This window comes from Vidua chalybeata, chromosome 3 (genome assembly GCF_026979565.1).
Source record: "Vidua chalybeata isolate OUT-0048 chromosome 3, bVidCha1 merged haplotype, whole genome shotgun sequence".
In the NCBI taxonomy this organism is placed as follows: domain Eukaryota; kingdom Metazoa; phylum Chordata; class Aves; order Passeriformes; family Viduidae; genus Vidua; species Vidua chalybeata.
Genome location: NC_071532.1, coordinates 80,747,573 through 80,765,885, shown reverse-complemented (window position 1 = coordinate 80,765,885; position 18,313 = coordinate 80,747,573). Strand labels below are relative to the sequence as shown.

General features: G+C 35.7%; 1 protein-coding gene across 3 annotated transcripts in view; it reads left to right on the top strand.

Moving 5' to 3' along the window:
• BCKDHB (branched chain keto acid dehydrogenase E1 subunit beta) overlaps positions 1-18,313 on the top strand; it is a 110,488-nt gene that overhangs the window by 33,173 nt on the left and 59,002 nt on the right. For 2 of the 3 annotated variants that reach the window (XM_053939009.1, XM_053939012.1), the window contains exons 7-8: positions 434-531; positions 2,623-2,733. In XM_053939009.1, the coding sequence (XP_053794984.1) occupies positions 434-531; positions 2,623-2,733 (209 nt within the window). Of the gene's footprint in view, positions 1-433; positions 532-2,622; positions 2,734-8,308; positions 8,489-18,313 lie in introns of those variants that run through there. The other variant, XM_053939011.1, reaches the window with a different exon arrangement.

Sequence of the window (18,313 nt, the reverse complement as noted above, 5' to 3'; positions counted from 1 at the left end):
CTCAGTTATTTTGGTCTAATGCTAATAAAATCACACAATTGTTAGGGATGGAAGGGACCTATGGAGATCATCCAGTCCAACCCCTCTGCCAAGGCAGAGTTACCTAGAGCAGGTGACACAGGAACACATTCAGGTGGGTTTTGAATTTCTCCAGAGAGGGAGACCCCACAGCCTCCCTGGGCAGCCTGTTCAGTGCTCTGCCACTCTCAACATAAAGTTCTTCCTCATATTGAGGTGAAGCTTTTTCTGTTTTTGTTGAGGGTCATTGCTCCTCATCCTGTCACTGGGCACCAGTAACATACTCAGTGTAATTTTAGTCTATTATTTTAGATGGCTTTAAGAGTGAAGAAAAATTTTAATGTATGTTTTTATGGGATAATATTGACTAATAAAGGAATCTAATACTTATTCTCCCCTCTTTCTATTTTCTCAGTGGAACAAGTTCCTGTAGAACCCTACAACATTCCACTGTCTCAAGCTGAGGTGCTGCAGACAGGCAATGATGTGACAATGGTTGCTTGGGGCACTCAGGTCAGTAACTCTCTTACAAGCTATTTGTCACCCAGCAAAGCCTGGCTTAGGGGGTAGGTGATGTTTGCATTCAAGCTCAAGTGCCAGACATTAAAATGTGTGTGTCTTCCATCACTGTATGCTGGGATGAATGTTTGCCAGTGGTCATATTTCTATGAAACCTACTTTTTGTTGTGTAGGTTTTTAGTAATTTTTGGTTGAAGATGACTATAGAAGAGGTACCTGTGCATCAGGCTAATGATTTTTCTATGATTATGAAAATGCTAGATTTAAGAATGGGGCAGTGAGATGTAACTCTGAGGAAGACAATGGGAAAGAAAAATTCAAAATGGTATCCTGAAAGAAAAGTTTAGATCTTCACTGCAGGATTTAAAGAAGTATAATCTTGGGGTCCCTTTGTACAGAAAGTTAAAAATCCATGGAATCTTTAATACAAGTAGGGATTGGTATAGTTTTGATTCTAACAGTTAAATTTCAAAGCTGTTCAGGAACATAATTGGCAACCTCCCCCCCCCCCCCAATTAAGATCTGCAAATATTGAAAAAGCTGTTAATAAAATACATCTTTGTAGTCTAGTAGTACAGGAAAGCCATTTGAGTCTAGCCATTCTGATTAGTTTGGACTAATCAGAAACTACTGTTTTCTTGGCCTAGTTGTATCTGAGAAGCTTTTAGAGGAGAGGGTCTTACAACTTTCGTAACAAAGAGTATTGAACTGATCTCTGGGTTTGTGCTTTTTGCTGTTATTGGGGCCTGTGTAGGATTTATTAATGCCCTCTGACCTTCAGGCAACTGACACTGCCTGACCATGTCCAGGTTGCTAAAATCTGTTGCCTTCAAGATGAAGATGACCTCGTCCAGATTGATTACTGGGGATGGGCCTTGGCTTCAGCATCTTCAGAAGCTGCTTGATGGAGGTCATCTGCCACAGTCCAAACCTGTATTGTGAAATTCTGACAATAAAGAGAGCACCAGAGTTTATCATACTGAGAAATTTTTTTACCCACATATCTCATGAGCAAATGCTTTTTGCTGAGATATTTGTGGAGGATAATCTGAGTTGTAACAGTTCTTATTTTCCGTGTTGGAGCATTTGCTTGCAAATATTTGTTTTAGGGAAGGCAATACTTGAAACATGTTTTGCTGAAAATGTCAAGATACTTAATGTCAAGATACTGTTTTGAATGTATAATAGTATTACTTTCTTTTCTGTTCTTAGCAAATACACCTTACATAAAGAATGGGTATAGGTGTGGATTGTTTTGTATCTACTGTGCCTCAGTACTACTAAATAGATTCCTTGACTGGTGGATAGGGAATAATCTGTATTCCAGTTCAGTGATAGCCTCCTGCTAGAGGGGAATACTTTTTTGTTTTAGTAGAATGTTAATTGTAGTAATCAGATAATGCAGCATTTGTAATGTTGGTGTTAAACTGTGTGTTGGAAGAGCAGTAATAATAAATGGCTGTAATGTCGTGCTAATGCTATAGGCTTTGATTGTGGGGATCAGGACTGGATATTTACAGGTAGTAGTAATTACTTTTTCTCCTAGCTGTTCGTGAGAGAATGCTTTGGAGATGATCACTTGGCTATTCAGTAAGTTAGGGTAAGAGTAGTTACTGGGCCTAGAACTGTTTCTTGGCTTTTTGGCTAAGATCAGATGTAGTGCAGTGTAGTATTTCTGAATGTACTTAATGCTTCTTGCAGGATTGCATGGGACTGATACATTAAAATACATTACTCTGATGTATTTGGGTAATAGCTTAGTTACAGTCCTAACAAAAAATTTCTAAAACTCATTCAAACTGATTACAAAAAAAAAATATAGTGAGGACTGATACTATTCACAGAAAGACACTTCTCTAGAAAGCAAATTTTGTTCTCAGTGATTCTTCAGTGAATTTAGTTTTTGGAATGGTGCTAAAATACTGGGAATAATTAGGTACTAAGTACTAAATGGTTATTATTGAATAGAAACACCTCTGCTCAACATGAAGGTGATATATTGAATTACTGCTTGTATTCCATATGTGTAATTTAGAGCAATTTGCATAATTTAGATTATTTGGTGATCATACATTGCTTTTTCAGGTACATGTGATCAAAGAGGTGGCAGCAATGGCTCAAGAAAAGCTTGGTGTGTCCTGTGAAGTTATTGATCTGAGAACCATCTTACCATGGGATACAGAGACTGTTTGCAAGGTAAGGAAATGATGCATATTAATTTAAAAACAACCTAGGTTGTTTTAAAAAGACCTACATTTTTTGCTTTGTTTTGTATATATTGTTCGATATTTTTTGTTTTGTATCATAAATGCAGAGTACATGCACATTACATGGACTGGACTTTTGTTTTAGCATTGAAAGGGAATTATGTTTCAGGGCTCAAAATAATGTCAAAATACATGTTCTTTACTTTCAAGCAGAGGGTATAATTTAATCAGACTTCTGCCTGAAAATTGCCTTTCCACAATTTCTGAGTCTTCGTCTTTCTGATATCCTTGCTGTCTTTGGCAAAATCTTAATCTTTCTTTTTTTTCTTGCTGTTTTACATTAAGATCTTCATCTAGTTGTGGGTCTGCAATAATGTGCCTTATTGTTGTTTATCTGTATTTTTAGAAATAAATGTTTTGATTTTAGGTATATGAATTCTTGAGTTGGGGAGCAAAAGCAGCATTTACTCTTCTCAGACTACCTAGTTTGAAATTCCTGGGTATTCACAAAAGCACAAAGAAGTGCTTTTCTTCTTTGTGGAAGTCTTTGGTGTCACTAACAGAACACTTACTGCTTCTGCTAGAGCTGAGTGTTTCCTTAATCTGGCAAATCTACAGTCCTGCAGGACCATGGCTAACAACTCCTTGGGTCCTAATTCAGCCTGGGTTTACTTGCTCATTTTGTGCTCCTGAGCAAATTACTCAGAAGATGGAGAGATGTCTGCAACTTTCTTAACTCAGGCCTAGTAACTGTAGCCTGCTGAGTTAACCACAGGGATGAGAACAGCTATGGGCTTGGAAAAAGGTGTGTGATTTCATCAAATACTTCATCTGCCTGCAGTTTCTAATTTAAGGCAATATGGTGTCGTGTACAGCTAACTCAGATTGTACAGATGTTTAAATAGGGCAGATCAGGCACATACCGGACTCTATATACTTGGGATATCTTAATTGTGTAGACAAATGTTTTGTCATTCTGTGTTTGCTTTGTAAGGGCCTTGCTTCTGGTCAGGTAACATATAAACACATTAAGTATGATAAAGGGAAAGAAAGATGGGCCATTGGTCTGCTATTCTATGGCAAAGCTTGTATTTCTCCTCAGTTTTATTTATCTGAGGGACTGCCAGTGGTATGGGATGGAATAGATTATGGGAGGAAAGATCCATGTTGTGCATTTGCTATTGGCAGGGTTCTGCTGTCTGGTTGTTGATGTGTTACAAATTGTGTACTTATATCTGTAGCTATGAGTTGCCTCATACACATTTGATCTTCTTGGTTGAAGTGTTTTAGTTTTTTTGTTTGAAGTGTATTTCTTGTTACTTGGATGTACTTTCTAGCCGTAAAAAATTAAATGTGTTGAGTTAATGTCATCAGTATGAAGTGAAATTTTGGCCATAATAAATCCTTTACAATCTCTTCTGGACAAGTAAAATGATTTTGTTTTTTAGGTAATTCTTTTTCCTTCTTTGAAGATTGAACTGTCATTCTTTGAAAATAAAGTATCTCTTTGAAAGAGCAGTTAAGTCTGTTTTGTTGAGTTGGACCTGCACTGAAATGCCATGAGGAAAAAATGTACATTGGAAGTGGAGAGCTTTAGTTGTACAACATTTTACAAATATCTTCTTTAAATTTGGATATTCCATGAAGATTTTTAGCTCATGTTCTGTTCTGAACATCTTTTGATAAATAAAAATATCATAGAATGGTTTGGATCCAAAAGGACTTTAAAGATCATGTAGTTTCAACTCTCCTGCCATAGACAGGGACATCTATTAGATCAGGTTGCTCAGAATCCCATCCAGGCTGGCTTCGAACACTTTCAGGGCTGAGGGATCCACAACTTCTCTGGGCAGCTTGTTCAGTGCCTCACTGCCCTTGCAATGAAGGTTTTTTTTTTTTTTCCTAATATCTAATCTATTTTTTCTAATATCTAATCTACTATCTAATAACCCTTCTCTCAGTTTGAAGCTCTTCCCCCTTGTTCTGTCACTACAGGCTCTTGTAGAAAGTCTCTCTCTCTATCTTTATTGTAGGCTCCTTTCAGGTACAGGAAGGCTGCAATTAGGTCACCCCAAAACCTTCTCTTTTCCAGGCTGAACGATCCTAGTTCTTAGTATTTCCTTTTAGGAGAGGTTCTCCATCTCTAAAAGATGGAATAGATGGACCTGTTGCTTTAAATCTGTTAGTAAGTTTATTATTAAGAATTAAGAGAATAATTTCAAAAAAAGTATAGTGCCTGTTGGCTAGGCAGTTGAGCTGTTTATTATAATAAATACAAAACAGTAAATGTTTTTAGTTAGCACTGCTATTATGTTAGTTTGGCTGTATGCTGGCTGGTCTGATGGGAGAAATGTTAAATTCTCTTCTTCTTTAGATCTTGTCTGTTTTGCTCAGCTGAAAATAATTAGTGGTTTGCATTTGTGCATTAGTTGGCTGCATTATGTAACAGTGAAACTTTTTAAATTTAATTTGCATCTTGGACAGCTTTTAACATAATTGCTAGTGTAAACAGATGGATGGAACTACAGCTCTAGCTGCTTGCTCTAGTCTCACCCCAAGAGGAACTGCTCGTGGCAGCTGTTGCAGTTGACAGTGGCTTACAGCGTCAGTTTGGGTAATGTGACTTGTTATTCCCTTCCTGAGATGCCAGTGTCAAGGTCCTAAAGATCAGTAGAAAAGTTGGCCATTCCAGAGAAAGTGCACAGCTGTCCATTGGTCTGCTTTTGTTCTCTCTGTGGGCTCTTAAATGATACTGGAATTACTTTTACTCCAGTCCAACCCATAAGCAAATGATCAGCTGCTACAGGTCTGACTGTTTGCCTGTGACTGTTACTTGTGTCAGCACTCATAAACATCATGCCAGCTTTTTGTTTTTCCTTGTCACACGTGCGTTTGAAATGCATCCATTGTCTCTTTGTCCTGTTGGATGCAGATGATGGTGCACATAATATCCTGTAACCTTATTGCTCTTCTGCTGCTGCTGGAATGCATGGTCCATGGCTGGTGGGAGTCTGTGTGGTGGTGGAGACCAGGACTTTGGGTTTTGCTGTAAAAACACATCCCTCAGTTTCACTGTTGGGAGTGGTGTCCTTTGTGATCAGTAAAGGCTGTCATTTTAGTCTTAGCTGGAAATACATGCAACTTTAATTTGACAGCTGTGGTGTAGCCATGAAGAGGGATGGGCTCAAATTGTTAGTGCTTTGGAGATGAGCACCAATATGTAAATTTTCACTGCAAATCTAACTCCTTGGTCTGCTTTCTGTACCTTTTTTGATATAGAAAATTATGTCATGAAAATTCATATTTTCTAGAACTGTTAGAAGCTGTACTTCACAACTGCCAGCAGAGGCCTCTTCTAGTCAAGTTAAGTGTCTGCTTTGACTTTGCATTGCTCCTATGAGCATGCTTGTAAATAAATATCTCTGAGAGAAACATAAATAAAGAATGAAACATAAAGAATGAATACAGTGAGCATAAATAAAAATTGCTGTTTAATTTTACTGATATTTTCTTTGCATTTTTAAGATTTTGAGATTCTTCTCAGTTTTGAAATAGGTTAGTCATTTGTCATCTGCATGAGGAGATGAGGTTGCACCTGCCTGGAGCAGACTACCATGGACTTTGAATGGATCCCACCTGTAATTGAAACTTTTACTGTTACAATTCCTGGAATGGGTCAACATGCACACAGGGGCTAGATTTTTCTTTTGTCGATCTTCAGATGTCTAAGAAGGAGAAATGAAGGTTGACTTAGTTACAGGAGCCCATAGAGCTATTCTAGAGAAAGGATATTTCCACAACTGCATCAGCAGTCTCGTTTTTTCATGAGATATGTCATGGTTTAAAAGTTTGGTCTTTTTTTTTAAAAAAAGGGAAACTGTAATTTTCCTAGAGTTAGGTGAGGCAAATTGAACTCTAATTTTGTAGCTGAGAAATGACGCCTGCTGCTGACATAAAGGACATAAGTATTTTAAAAAAACATATCTGACATTTTTACTAGGATAAAAGCAAAGAATCTGTGTTTTATATACATTTCTGTACATTAAAATGCATGCTGATCTGTAATCTTTCTAAGGTCTTTCGCAAGAAAAATGGGGTAGGTAGTGCAGGTTGTACATGCACAGACTCCCAGTATATTGCTTCTGAATGAGACATGAAACAAAAGCAAACATGTGCTTTTTTCTTGCAGGATTGAAAGTAAACCCAACATCAACTCCCAGTATGTAGCTGTATAAATCAGCTTAAAAAGTTTTGTTGTTATGTGTCAGAAAAGTGACACAAGCTTGTTTAAAGAGTATATGCTGCATTAGCTGCTTCCTTAGGAAGTGTAACAGCAAAGGCTGTCCTTAGATTACTGAGCATCTTGTCTATTTATACATTTTCAAAGCACAATGTCATTGTGGTCAGTGAGAAATTTGTTTGGTCTCTTGTTTACTTTGACAATCTTCACTGATTTCTGACTAAAGCTTTTGTTTTATTCACTAGGACTGGAGTATAAGTGGTACAGAAGTTATAACTCAAAGAGAGATGAGCTAGCTGTCCATAGCATTGTTTTTTTTCTTTTTTTTTTTGAGGGAGAGAATGCTTTCCCTGTGCTTATTCTACCATCAGCATCCTACATCTGTGTGTTTTATTCATGAACACACTCATGTGTGTTTATGAGTGGGCTGGGATCAGGAGTGATTTTTTTTCCTTTATACATTCACCTGTAAACACGAATACATGAAATTATTGTGTTTCTCAACATACCCTGCTGATAAAGAAGCCTCTGCCTTGAATGCCCTGCTGACTCCCCAGCTGTTGCATGTGCATGCAGACATCTGCATTTAGTGCAGCCACAGCAAAGATGTCAGTACCTAATCCAGACAGATACCACTTTTCCACTACTTGATTGATTTGCTATGTTATTATTGAAAGACTAAGCTGCCATGAAGGACACTGCTCAGAAAACTGAAACATGAGTGATATATGAAATATCTATAAAACTGGTTATTTATAAGCCACAAAACTGTTTAAAAACACTTTTTCTCCCTTTCAGAAATGAAGTTTTAAAACAGGATCTTTATTTCCGTCGCTGTACTTAACAGATTTGCTTGGATACTTTGAATAGATTAGGGTCTGTGGACTTTCCTGTGTATGAACTGCTGGGTGATGTGGTATTGATTAAAAAGCCCATGGCACACTTCCCAGTGCTTCCTTAGTCACATTCAGGGTAATATTCTGTAGTTGTAGTGGCTTATATACTGAAAAATATGTGTTACTGGAAGTAGGAAATCTAGCTCAGGATTAAGTACTCTTAAAGTATTGAGCAAGTTACTGTAGTCTTTTCACCCTGAATTGAGGCAAGAATGTTAATTTAAATGTTGAACCAATTAGTATCAATCTGCCATTTTAACTGCAAGTGAAAATTTGCAAATGCACATTTTTATACTTCTGAATTATTCAGAAGGCAAGTATTTGCCATGCCCAGTGATACCTAATTAGTCATCTTAACTGTCTCTGAATGGTTGCTACCTTCATGCAAAGAAATGTTAAGAATAGTAATTCAGAATTTGCGTCTTTAGGGCACTATGCTACAGTCAAGTGAAGAAGGCATGTATGTAGTTCTGGGCACTCCGTGTTACTTTGCTCCTCTTCAGGAAGGATTCTGCAGACCCCTCATGGAGGTCAGCAGAAATGCTTGTCAGGCTTCAAACACATCTGCTACTCATTGGAAAGAGCAAATCTGAGCAAAAGAAATACAAGAGTTCCACAGAGGCAACCAGTGGGTAATACAGATTGGGCAAACTCTGTGCCTGTTTTCCATCGAGGCTCTTGACAGGAGCCTTTGTTTCCAGCATGTATTGAAGCATTATCCTTAATGCACAAGTGGCATTTTTGTCAGATGTCATCAGTGAATAATTTTCAGTAGTACATATTTCATGTCCTATGCTTAATAGGCAGCATGTCCTAGCAGACCTATAGGTCTACCAGCTTGTTCCATTCCTTTAAGTTTACTTCATCTATTTGGACTGTGAATAAAAGGAAAATCAAGATCAGCAACCCTGATGTGGGTTTTTTATGCATTAACTACACTCACCAGGCATTGAACTGTACAATTGTAGCACAGGTATCCTGGGATCAGATTTATGTTTCTTGGCTATCTGTTCTTGATATTTTGCCATTTTACATGTTGCTCCTTGGATTTCTTATTGAGTGGATCTTGTACCTATAAAATATGATTAAAGTTGTACTGCTTGCATGATGACAGTTAATTTTGTCACTGTTTCCATAAGAAACTTGTGTCTTTTGGTCTTGTAGTTTCAAGTTGCTAGAGCGTGCTGTGGACTGTTGCTTGGCTTCCAGAAGCAGAATGCTGGAGCCAGACTTGGAGGCCGACATTTTAAAGCTATGAGAATATATACATAACCATTTTAGAAACTAATTATTGATATCTTTGTTCTTCTGTGTTTTAAGGAAATTTTGAAACCTTTTTTTTGTTCCTATGCATCTTGTTTTTTCAGGGAACTACCTCAGTGCCAAGGTGATTGTCTGTATATAATTCTGTTTTCTCCTTTCTCCCTCCCAATATAATAGTTCTCAGTCTTTTTGCCTATATATTGGCAAGTGATACTTGAGAAAAAATCTGATTAGAAAAAAACATAGGTAAAGGCATTTGTGTGTTGTTTCTGTTAACATAAAGTATGGTGCTGATGATACTGTCCATCAGTTCTTCATCAAACCTTTTCCCTTTTGCTCACATTATGTATTAAAACCTTCAGATTTAAAGGCACTTATGCAAATAAATGGGTAGTGGTACATAGTCTATGGTTAGAAACTATTTTATGGCTCCAATATGTGCATTTATTTTTTTCCTTGCAAGTGGTGCTGATTGAATTCTAATAGAAGTTGGGATGACGTTCCATGATGGTAATCATATATGAATCATTGTTCCATAGAAATAATTATTGCTTCCCTACAGTATTGCCTTTCTTTAAATGTCTGTAGCTATTTATCCTGCCATTATTACTTAATTGAGCCAGCTGCTCTTTTAAACTACGTTTTTTAAGATTCACATGCTGTAGATTCTATTTGTGCTTTATTAACCTTTACCCCATGAGAATGTAGTTGTAAGTATTTCTACAATAATTTTGTACTTCTGTAGATAATGTTGAAATTCATCATGCCAAGATTTGATCTGCTTTTTACTGAATTATTGTCTAACAATATGCATTTATTAATAGCACAGTGCATTGTATTTAGCCTCTTGTAAGTATTTTTATGTTCACAGTGAAGGCAATCTGAAATGCTTGTAATAAAAGCATAGACTACAGAGATTTCCAAAGGTAAATGTTGTTGGAATTTTTTTTTTATAGGAAGGCTTTGTTTTTCTTTAAGATATATATACTTGGGTATTTTCCAAAGGTCTTAGAGCTGTACCTACTATTACACTTAGTTTTTGTTATGCTGCTACCTCCTCTGATACTACTAGTGTGGAACTGGACAAATCATTTCCTATCCCTCTCATCTTTGTTTTGTGTTCAAGAGTCTTTACTTGAAGATTGCTTTCATTTTTTGTCTGCCACACAACAGTGTTCAGCACAATCAACTTGTGATTGGGTTTCTTCTAAATAAGCTTAATCTATTCCAGAATAACTTTTTCTGTCAAACTATTATGGAGTACTCCTGAAATCCCCCAAGTCTCGTGAAATTCTTTTAGGCTGTTTGACTCTGCTCCTTGCAACGTGGTGGGCTGAACTAATGCATGAAATCCTGAATATCTGATTACCTTATTGACTCCTTATGATGGAAAAGTTACTTTCTTGTTATACATATTATATCTTGTTATACAATTTTTGATAGCTCTGAGATACATTAAGACCTTTACCATATTGAAATGTTTGAACTTCTGGTTATATGTTAATGAGTCCTCTACTAATATTTTTATCATACGGAGGTTGAACTAATCTGAAAAACTTCCAATTTACTTACTTTTTCTATGTATGTAATTTGCACTGTCCTGAAATTTATAATATTTCTCTTAATATGATAGAATAGGACAGAATTTGCTTGGGCTTCATGGACATTTTACTTTTGCATGTGGATATAGAAAACCAAAAAATTGCTGTTTTGTAATGTCACAAAAATGTCCTAGAATGCGATGCATGTATTTAATTATTGTATTATATGGGTATATAGTGGTTTAAAATGGAAAAAAAAAACAGGTCGGCATTTTTTTTTCTCTCCAGAAACAAATTAGACTAATTCTGTTTTCTTAGCTTTTTTGTTTGCAAAATATGCTTTTGATGTGTAAAGCTGTTACTGCAGAAATAGTTTCATTTGATGTGCAGCTTTGAGAACCCTAAACTTTGTATGTTTCAAAGTTCTTGAGGACTTTAACATAAAAAGATATTATAAAACAAAATAATTAGTTATATTTTTCTGTGGTACTACATTTTAGCAGTGTACTTTAGCAACTTTTCCCCCTTATCTGTGATTTCTGTTCAATTGTTATATAGAACTAACCCTACAGAACTGAGAAGCTGCCTGTTGTGCAGAGTATTCTTTTTCAGATAACACACGACAGAACTTCAAGGGGCAGATCTTAACTTTTACTCTTAGTCTCTTGTGCTTGAAATTTTGCTCCCAGCTAAATTACATTTAGATTTTTTGTGTTTGTATGCTGGATACAGCAGGTGATTAGTGGTGCTGTGACACCATGTGGCTTCATCTCTTGGAAGATACTCATCTAATTTACCTTTAATATCAGCCCTTTAAGATCTCCGGAGATCTTTGTGCCTGTTTTTTTCCTGGCATCTGAGCATATTCTGTTTTCTGTGCTTAAAAAGAAAAAAGCTTTGCTATTATTCAATTTGATTCTTCTAGGCACAAAAGGAAAAAAAAAAAAAAAAGCAAAAGAAGTATCTGATTAGAGAGGTTGCCATTTCCAGACACAAAGAGCAGGAGGAATGTCTGTTGCAACATTTGCTACTGCTCTTGTTGCTCTCTCCTTCAGGTACCCTTTTGGTACACTGAGATGTGTTACAATAATTTCTAGCCTTTCTACTTGAAGTACAAACCAGTTAAAATGAGGAGCCAAATGAAAGGAAGTGCTTTGAGCTGTGGCATGCGTACCTCATTGTTACTTTGAGAAGAATGGAAAAAATTGGGCCTTAAAAAATCAGTAGGAAATGCAGGATGGAGCAGTGACATCTCATCTGGGGAAAGGCAGGATATTCCATTGGCAGTGCTAGAATGTTGTCATATGCTTGATTCATGTCCTGTTCTTCTGCCTGTGACTTGACTAAGAGCTACCACCATCTGTGTAGTTCTGGAAGTGGTGTGATTTTACTTGCTGCATAATGAGTCTCACTACAGTGCTAAATCTGCTGGGAAATTTGGTATTCTCTGCTTTCTGTGAATATTAGTACAAAATAAATTTCCTGTACTATCTTGACAGTGTTCTTACCTACTTTTCTACCTGTGTGATTATTCTGCAAATGCTTTTGCCATTAATCAACCTAGTAGCTTGTGAGCTGGTGTTGTATAGTTATTTTGCCAATTTATTTAATTTAAAATAAGAATGATTTTTAAAATAAAATTATAAAAAGTCTTTAGAGGGAGCTAGTTCAGACTGATTTTTCATCTCATTGATGAGAGAATATGAAGAATAACAGATAAGAAAAGCAGTCAGAAATTAAATTAATAAAGTACTGGGAGTTCTTAATCTGAAGCAATTTAAAATAACCACGTTAAACATAAGAATAATTGTCAGTATTTTTTCAAATAGTATGGTGTGAGGGGAATTGCTCATTCAGCCTACTGAGGAAGCTGTCAGCATCATGAATGATTACTATGATATAAGTTTAAGATTATGCAATTAATTTGTTTTTTCCATTCGATTCAAATGTGAAGTATTTATTAATTTGCCTAAGCAGTATTCTGTTTAAACTGTAGTTGCATTACTTGGAGCAGCAGTGAAGTGTGCTGTAAATTGGAACTGTGCTTTGGTTTGTGTCTTGTAGCTTAAGACTTGCAAAAGTTTACAGAGAACTCCAATCAAACTTTCCAGATGAGACAAGAGGAAGTGGTGATTTAATACCACTTGGTTACTGTATAATGCTCATGCTATAAATGAGCATTTTGATTTCTCTGTCCAGCTGAAAACCCCCATACTGCCAGTTTTAATAAGTTCCTTGATCTGCACATGACAAAACTGTAAAATCACTCTTTTGGCATGTGGTCAACACATTACCAAGAAGTACTAATCTATACTATATTATCACATCTGGCACTTGTGGTGCATTTACTGACATGCTACCTAGGCTTTGAAATTTACAAACACTGCCGTGTTTGGAAGGTTACAGATTTCTCAAGGAAGAAGGACATACATGGCTTTGCTGCAAAAGGGGAATCAGTTTTGAGTTTAAAAGAGCAAGTGGCATCTATTTTTCATTTGCCATTAAACTGGTATGTTACTTTAGTATTAAAGGGAAAAGTTGATTAAAACTTTTTCAAAGTTTTAAAACATTTCTCTTAAAAATTTCAAATTTTAAATTAAATTTAGAATATGTGTGTTTTCTATCTGCTTTTTCTTACAGGGAAAATGGTGTTGAGGAGAAAAAATAATAAATTTGTGTTATTCAACTCAGCAGTGGGACCTAGTTTTTCATGTGTTAGTATGGAACTATTTGCACTATGATGGGAACAATTGTTGCACTTTAACAAGCCCATGGAAACAATTAATTTCTGATTACCAGTAATGATGTTTTGCTGACTTTAGAGAACTGTCTTGATACTGTCATTTTTTTGGCTAAGAGCTCATTGATGTTTTAAATAATAGATTGGCTAGGAGAAGATATGATATTTAGATCTTAAAATACTGCCAGCAGTTTGTGGTAATAGAATTTTATTTTCCAGTGAAAGAAGATAAATTTTTCAGAGTAATCTGTCTACATAGTCACTTGTAAATTGTCCTTTCTACTGGACAATCAAAATATATTTGAAGTAGTTAATATATATGTTACTGGGTATGTATGTGTCTAGATTTAAAGTATCATCTTGATTGATATCTAAGTATCACCAGGGTTGATGTATCTGTGTTGAAATTAAACCTGAAAGATCTTGGCTGTTATATCTAATTACGTAGATGCAATATTGAAGTGTTTCAAAATGTAGAGATTTTCTAGGGCAATTACTTGGGGTAATTTAAAAGCTAATATATGGACCCTTTCTTGTTACAGAAATGACTTAGTAACACACTGGGATGTGCTTAATAGAAAAGATAAGTTTAGCTATATATTTTTTTCTCTGTGACTTCAGTAGTTCTCAAATATTTAGTATAATTGTAACTTGTTTTGCTCAAGTCATCAGTGTTAATTTTCTGACCCGTACCACGCTAGAATAAAATACCTTTTTTTTTCTCAATATTGGGAAAAAGTCAAAAAAGTCAAAGGTGTGTAGAAGACTCACATTCCCCCTCTCTCCTGTATTAATTTATTTATTTCATTATCACCTAAAGTAATATCAGAACTGACACGATTGAGCAGCTGATGATTCAGCAAAGTACAGAGGAAATTGCTGATGTGATGAAGTTTTTGAGCTTTCACCATCTGTGTTCTAAAGAAATAAAATATTTTTTGGCACTACAGAAATGCTGATTTTTAAATAAATAAGAAACTCTGAGCAATCTAAAATTACGTAATTTAGAGGCTCAATGGTTTCATAAGTAAACATCATTAGAAATGTGGAAGTATAAAGGGAGAAATTGTGATTTGCATTAGTCAAATGCCTTACAGATCCTTTAAGAAATTTGTGAAATTACTCAATTTTTTTATGTCGTGGTCTTGACTTTTATAAATTTTGTATTAATCTTTCATTTTTCCATTGTTGCCTGAGAAAAAGACATTAATTATTTAGGTCCTCCAGTAACTTTTAACGTTTTAGGTCTTTTGTCTCATTTTCTTCAAGGCACTACAATACAGACCCTTAGCCCCCTTTTCCAATTTTCTGAATTTAGCATGCTAACTATTAAACTTTTGCTTAACCAATTCCTCTTTAAGGCAAAGAAGTTACTACAAAGACTAAGCAAGTCTTTCTCTAAAATGACTACATTCCACTCAAGAAAATTTTACCTGAAAACTCTAGAAACTGTGATAAATTTGCTTCTGAAAAACTTTTTGCAAACAGACCTCTAAAGAATATCAGAGAACGCAGAATTTTTTATGGGGCAGTAAGTTGCTGAACTTCTGTGAGAAGTGGTGTGCAGCAAGTGCTTTTCTGTAAGCAAATGTTACTCAGAGTAAAAAAAAAATGGAGAAAACTAGGAAACAACCACATGTTTTGGTATGTAAACCTACCTACAGTGCTGGGTAATTGATCTTCCCTCTGACCCTTCCCCTGGCAAACCAAGGTTTTTAGGGATCCTTAACAGAACTACAGCTCTGCTAATTATTGCTTTCCAAAAATGAATTGACATTCTGGTCTAATAGAATTTTGCTCTGTTGACAAGCTTGGTTATGCTTCTTTCATTGTCATTCTCTGAGATGTACAAAGCTCCTTGGTATTTCCCTAGATCTGGGTTTAATGCCTTCTCTCTCTGGCCCTGCATGTGTAGAGGATGTAAATGAGGAGATCTCTGCAGTCATTTCAGTGATTACAGTGATGCAGCATTAATTCCGGACTGGGAATGAGTGTTATTCAATAGTATTGCATTTGGAAATGAAAGCTTTGGGACAAGAAGGTCTCATTTGTGCTTTGTATGGTTCTTACAGCAACTTCATGGTTTTTCTGTCTTTGAACATAAAAACTGCCTTAGCGATGTGGGAGAAAAATATTTGTGTGACACACAGTTTAAGACTATGACATTTAAAACTGCTTAGAGGAAAGACTGCCTCAGATATGCAAGGAGTATGAAATAAGCAGATAGGAGGGAACAAAAGCTCTTATTCAGCAATAGTCAGAACTCTGCAGTGAATGAATTACAGGCTTCGATTATTTTTTCTGTCACGTACAAAGATGACTGCTGTCTTTTAGTTGATAAACATTTAAAGGGTTCAACGTCTTTTAAGCTGCTGATCTAAGTGAAAAATGCAAATGTCTTGTATCTTGTTGAACAGAAGAAGCCAAATAGTTAATTCTTTTAGGAGTATACACCGAATAGATAAGGAATATTTGCAAACTCTTATTTCTGATAATTTTCTCATGCTGCTGACTCATTGTAATGCTATGGTGTTCACTGATCAATGAAAAAAATTTATACCAGGCTGTTTTTCCCAGATTGCTTTCACAGTTTTTTCAACTCACCAGGAGAGACTATCTAAAAATAAAATGTATTTCTTGGTCTATAGATTGAATTTCTTTTGTCTACATTTTAAAATTACTATAATTAGTGATTCTTGGGCTAGCATGTTAAAAGGTTCGATGTAGCAATTAACTGAAGCTCAGTTGTGTGTCAAGAAATACCTGTCTCAAACGTGAAGCTTGATTCGGTGTGTGTTGCTAAAGGGACTTCCATTGAGATCAGTGGTAAGTGCATATATTTTGTGACAGTTTTTGTGTGTGCTAATGTTTCTTTGTCCTGTGCTAACCCATCAAGTGTCATTGGCTTACTGTTGCTCTCAGTAGCCAAAAGACCATTAAACATTATGGAAATAAATAATTGGAGGATGACTTTGGCTGAGTACAAGTAGCACTAAGCGGCATATGATAATATTTTTGAGCATTAGAAGGGGTTCTTATTTTAGTGTAGTCTAATCTTTTTATTAGTTTTATCTTGGATATGGAAGACATGTGGAACATGCTGGAAGATTATAATAGTGGCATTTGCCAGAAAATAGAATCATAGTTTCTAAAATTCAAGCCTATCTATTAAAGAAAAGATTGCTGAATATTAACCTTTTTTTAATATGATTTAGTGTCAGACTTTTTGTTCCATACAATTGGTCCAGAAAACAGAAATAATAAAACCTGGAAATTTATATAGACTTGAGTCATCATGTGGTCTTATTCAGTTGATATTGAGAGATATTGTTTTACCTTTATCCCAAGCACTGCAGCTGTAGTCCCTCTTCTGGGGAAAAAGAAGTTATATACAAATTAGTGGCTTAAGTGACAGACATCAAAAAGGTCAAATTATTTGTTATAAAAGCAGCAGAGTTCTTACTTAAACAGAAAACAGCTATTGTTTCATGGTATTTTCCTGAAAATTTAAATGAAGAAATTATGGGTAAATTACTGAGTTTCTAAATCATCAACTCTGTGTTGATGATTTAGAAATTCTAATGTCATGGTAGGACTGTTCCATGAAATGGAAGCCTGAAAAAAAACCCCTAGAGAACTCTCAGATATGTGTTCCATGGGTTTTGCATTTGGCCTTACCATCTTTTCCCTTCCCATGCAATGTTGTGAAGACACAGAAATTAATTTATTTCTTTACTTTGGATAAAAACATTATGATAAAGAATGAAAAATAATTACTACATGAGGAGTAAAACCTGTTTTTCTATGAATTTATGTCCCATATTTCCTGCTTTCCACCATTCCACTATTTACCTACATTGAGGTGTTCAGCTTCTTTCTAAAATGGATGGCTAGACAAAAAGAGACAGGGACAATTTATTGGTGCTTACCAATAAAGAGCTGTGAGAGAGATAGTGTTAAGTACAGCTTGGCTTTCATGAGTTTATGAAGTTAGTAGGGGTACTAATCTTCCTCATATAGACTGATTTTTACCAAGATTTCAGGAACTTAATATTTTTAAGACTTGCATTTGGCTGCAAAATGTCTAACAGGACACTGACAAATGGACAGAAAAATGAGATCAGGTTGCGGGACCCTCATTTTTCTTGGCTGACAGGCTGAAAATTAATACATATCTTGAAAATGACTATTCCTTCTTCTGTAAGTTGAAGTAGGTCAGATAGGGAGAGAGTGTAACTGATAGAAAAAAAATGGAAATTGTAGAAGAAATTACATGAGGAGTGCTGAGATAGTTTGAATGAAGAGAGCACAAAAGATAGAAGAGAGAATAGGATAAAATATGATGCTGAAAGAATGAAAGGAGAAGGTGAATTGGTTGTTGCTTTAGAAAAATAAATGGGAAGTAATACAGAAAAAATATATTGAGGAGAACATAAACAAGGGATACAGTAATTTTTAAAGCATAGGTTTGAAAGATACTTGGCACAAAATTCTGTAACAATTTGTTATTCAAATCGTTAATGGCTATCACTTCACCTGCTAATGCTTGTTTTTGAAAGGGGCAGAGGTGGCTCAGCTCTCATTTTCAGACCTCTACTCATCATTCTGATCTGCTTCATATTTTTATTTAATTATTTAATGATTATTTTGCTCAGATCTTTCCCTTATATTGTCTTGTGCTTTCCCATGTGGTCCATTTTAGTTATTCAGATACTAAGTCCAATAAACCCTAAGTGGGTTCAACATCTGCAGTGAAATGAATTCAAATGTCTGTGATGAACTTTATGAATTTATGCTATCAGAATTGAAAGTAGTTTAGGAAATCAGGATGAAGCAGAGGCTGGATGCAGAGATGTTGAAGCTCCTGCTTCTTTGGGAGGTTTGGTGAA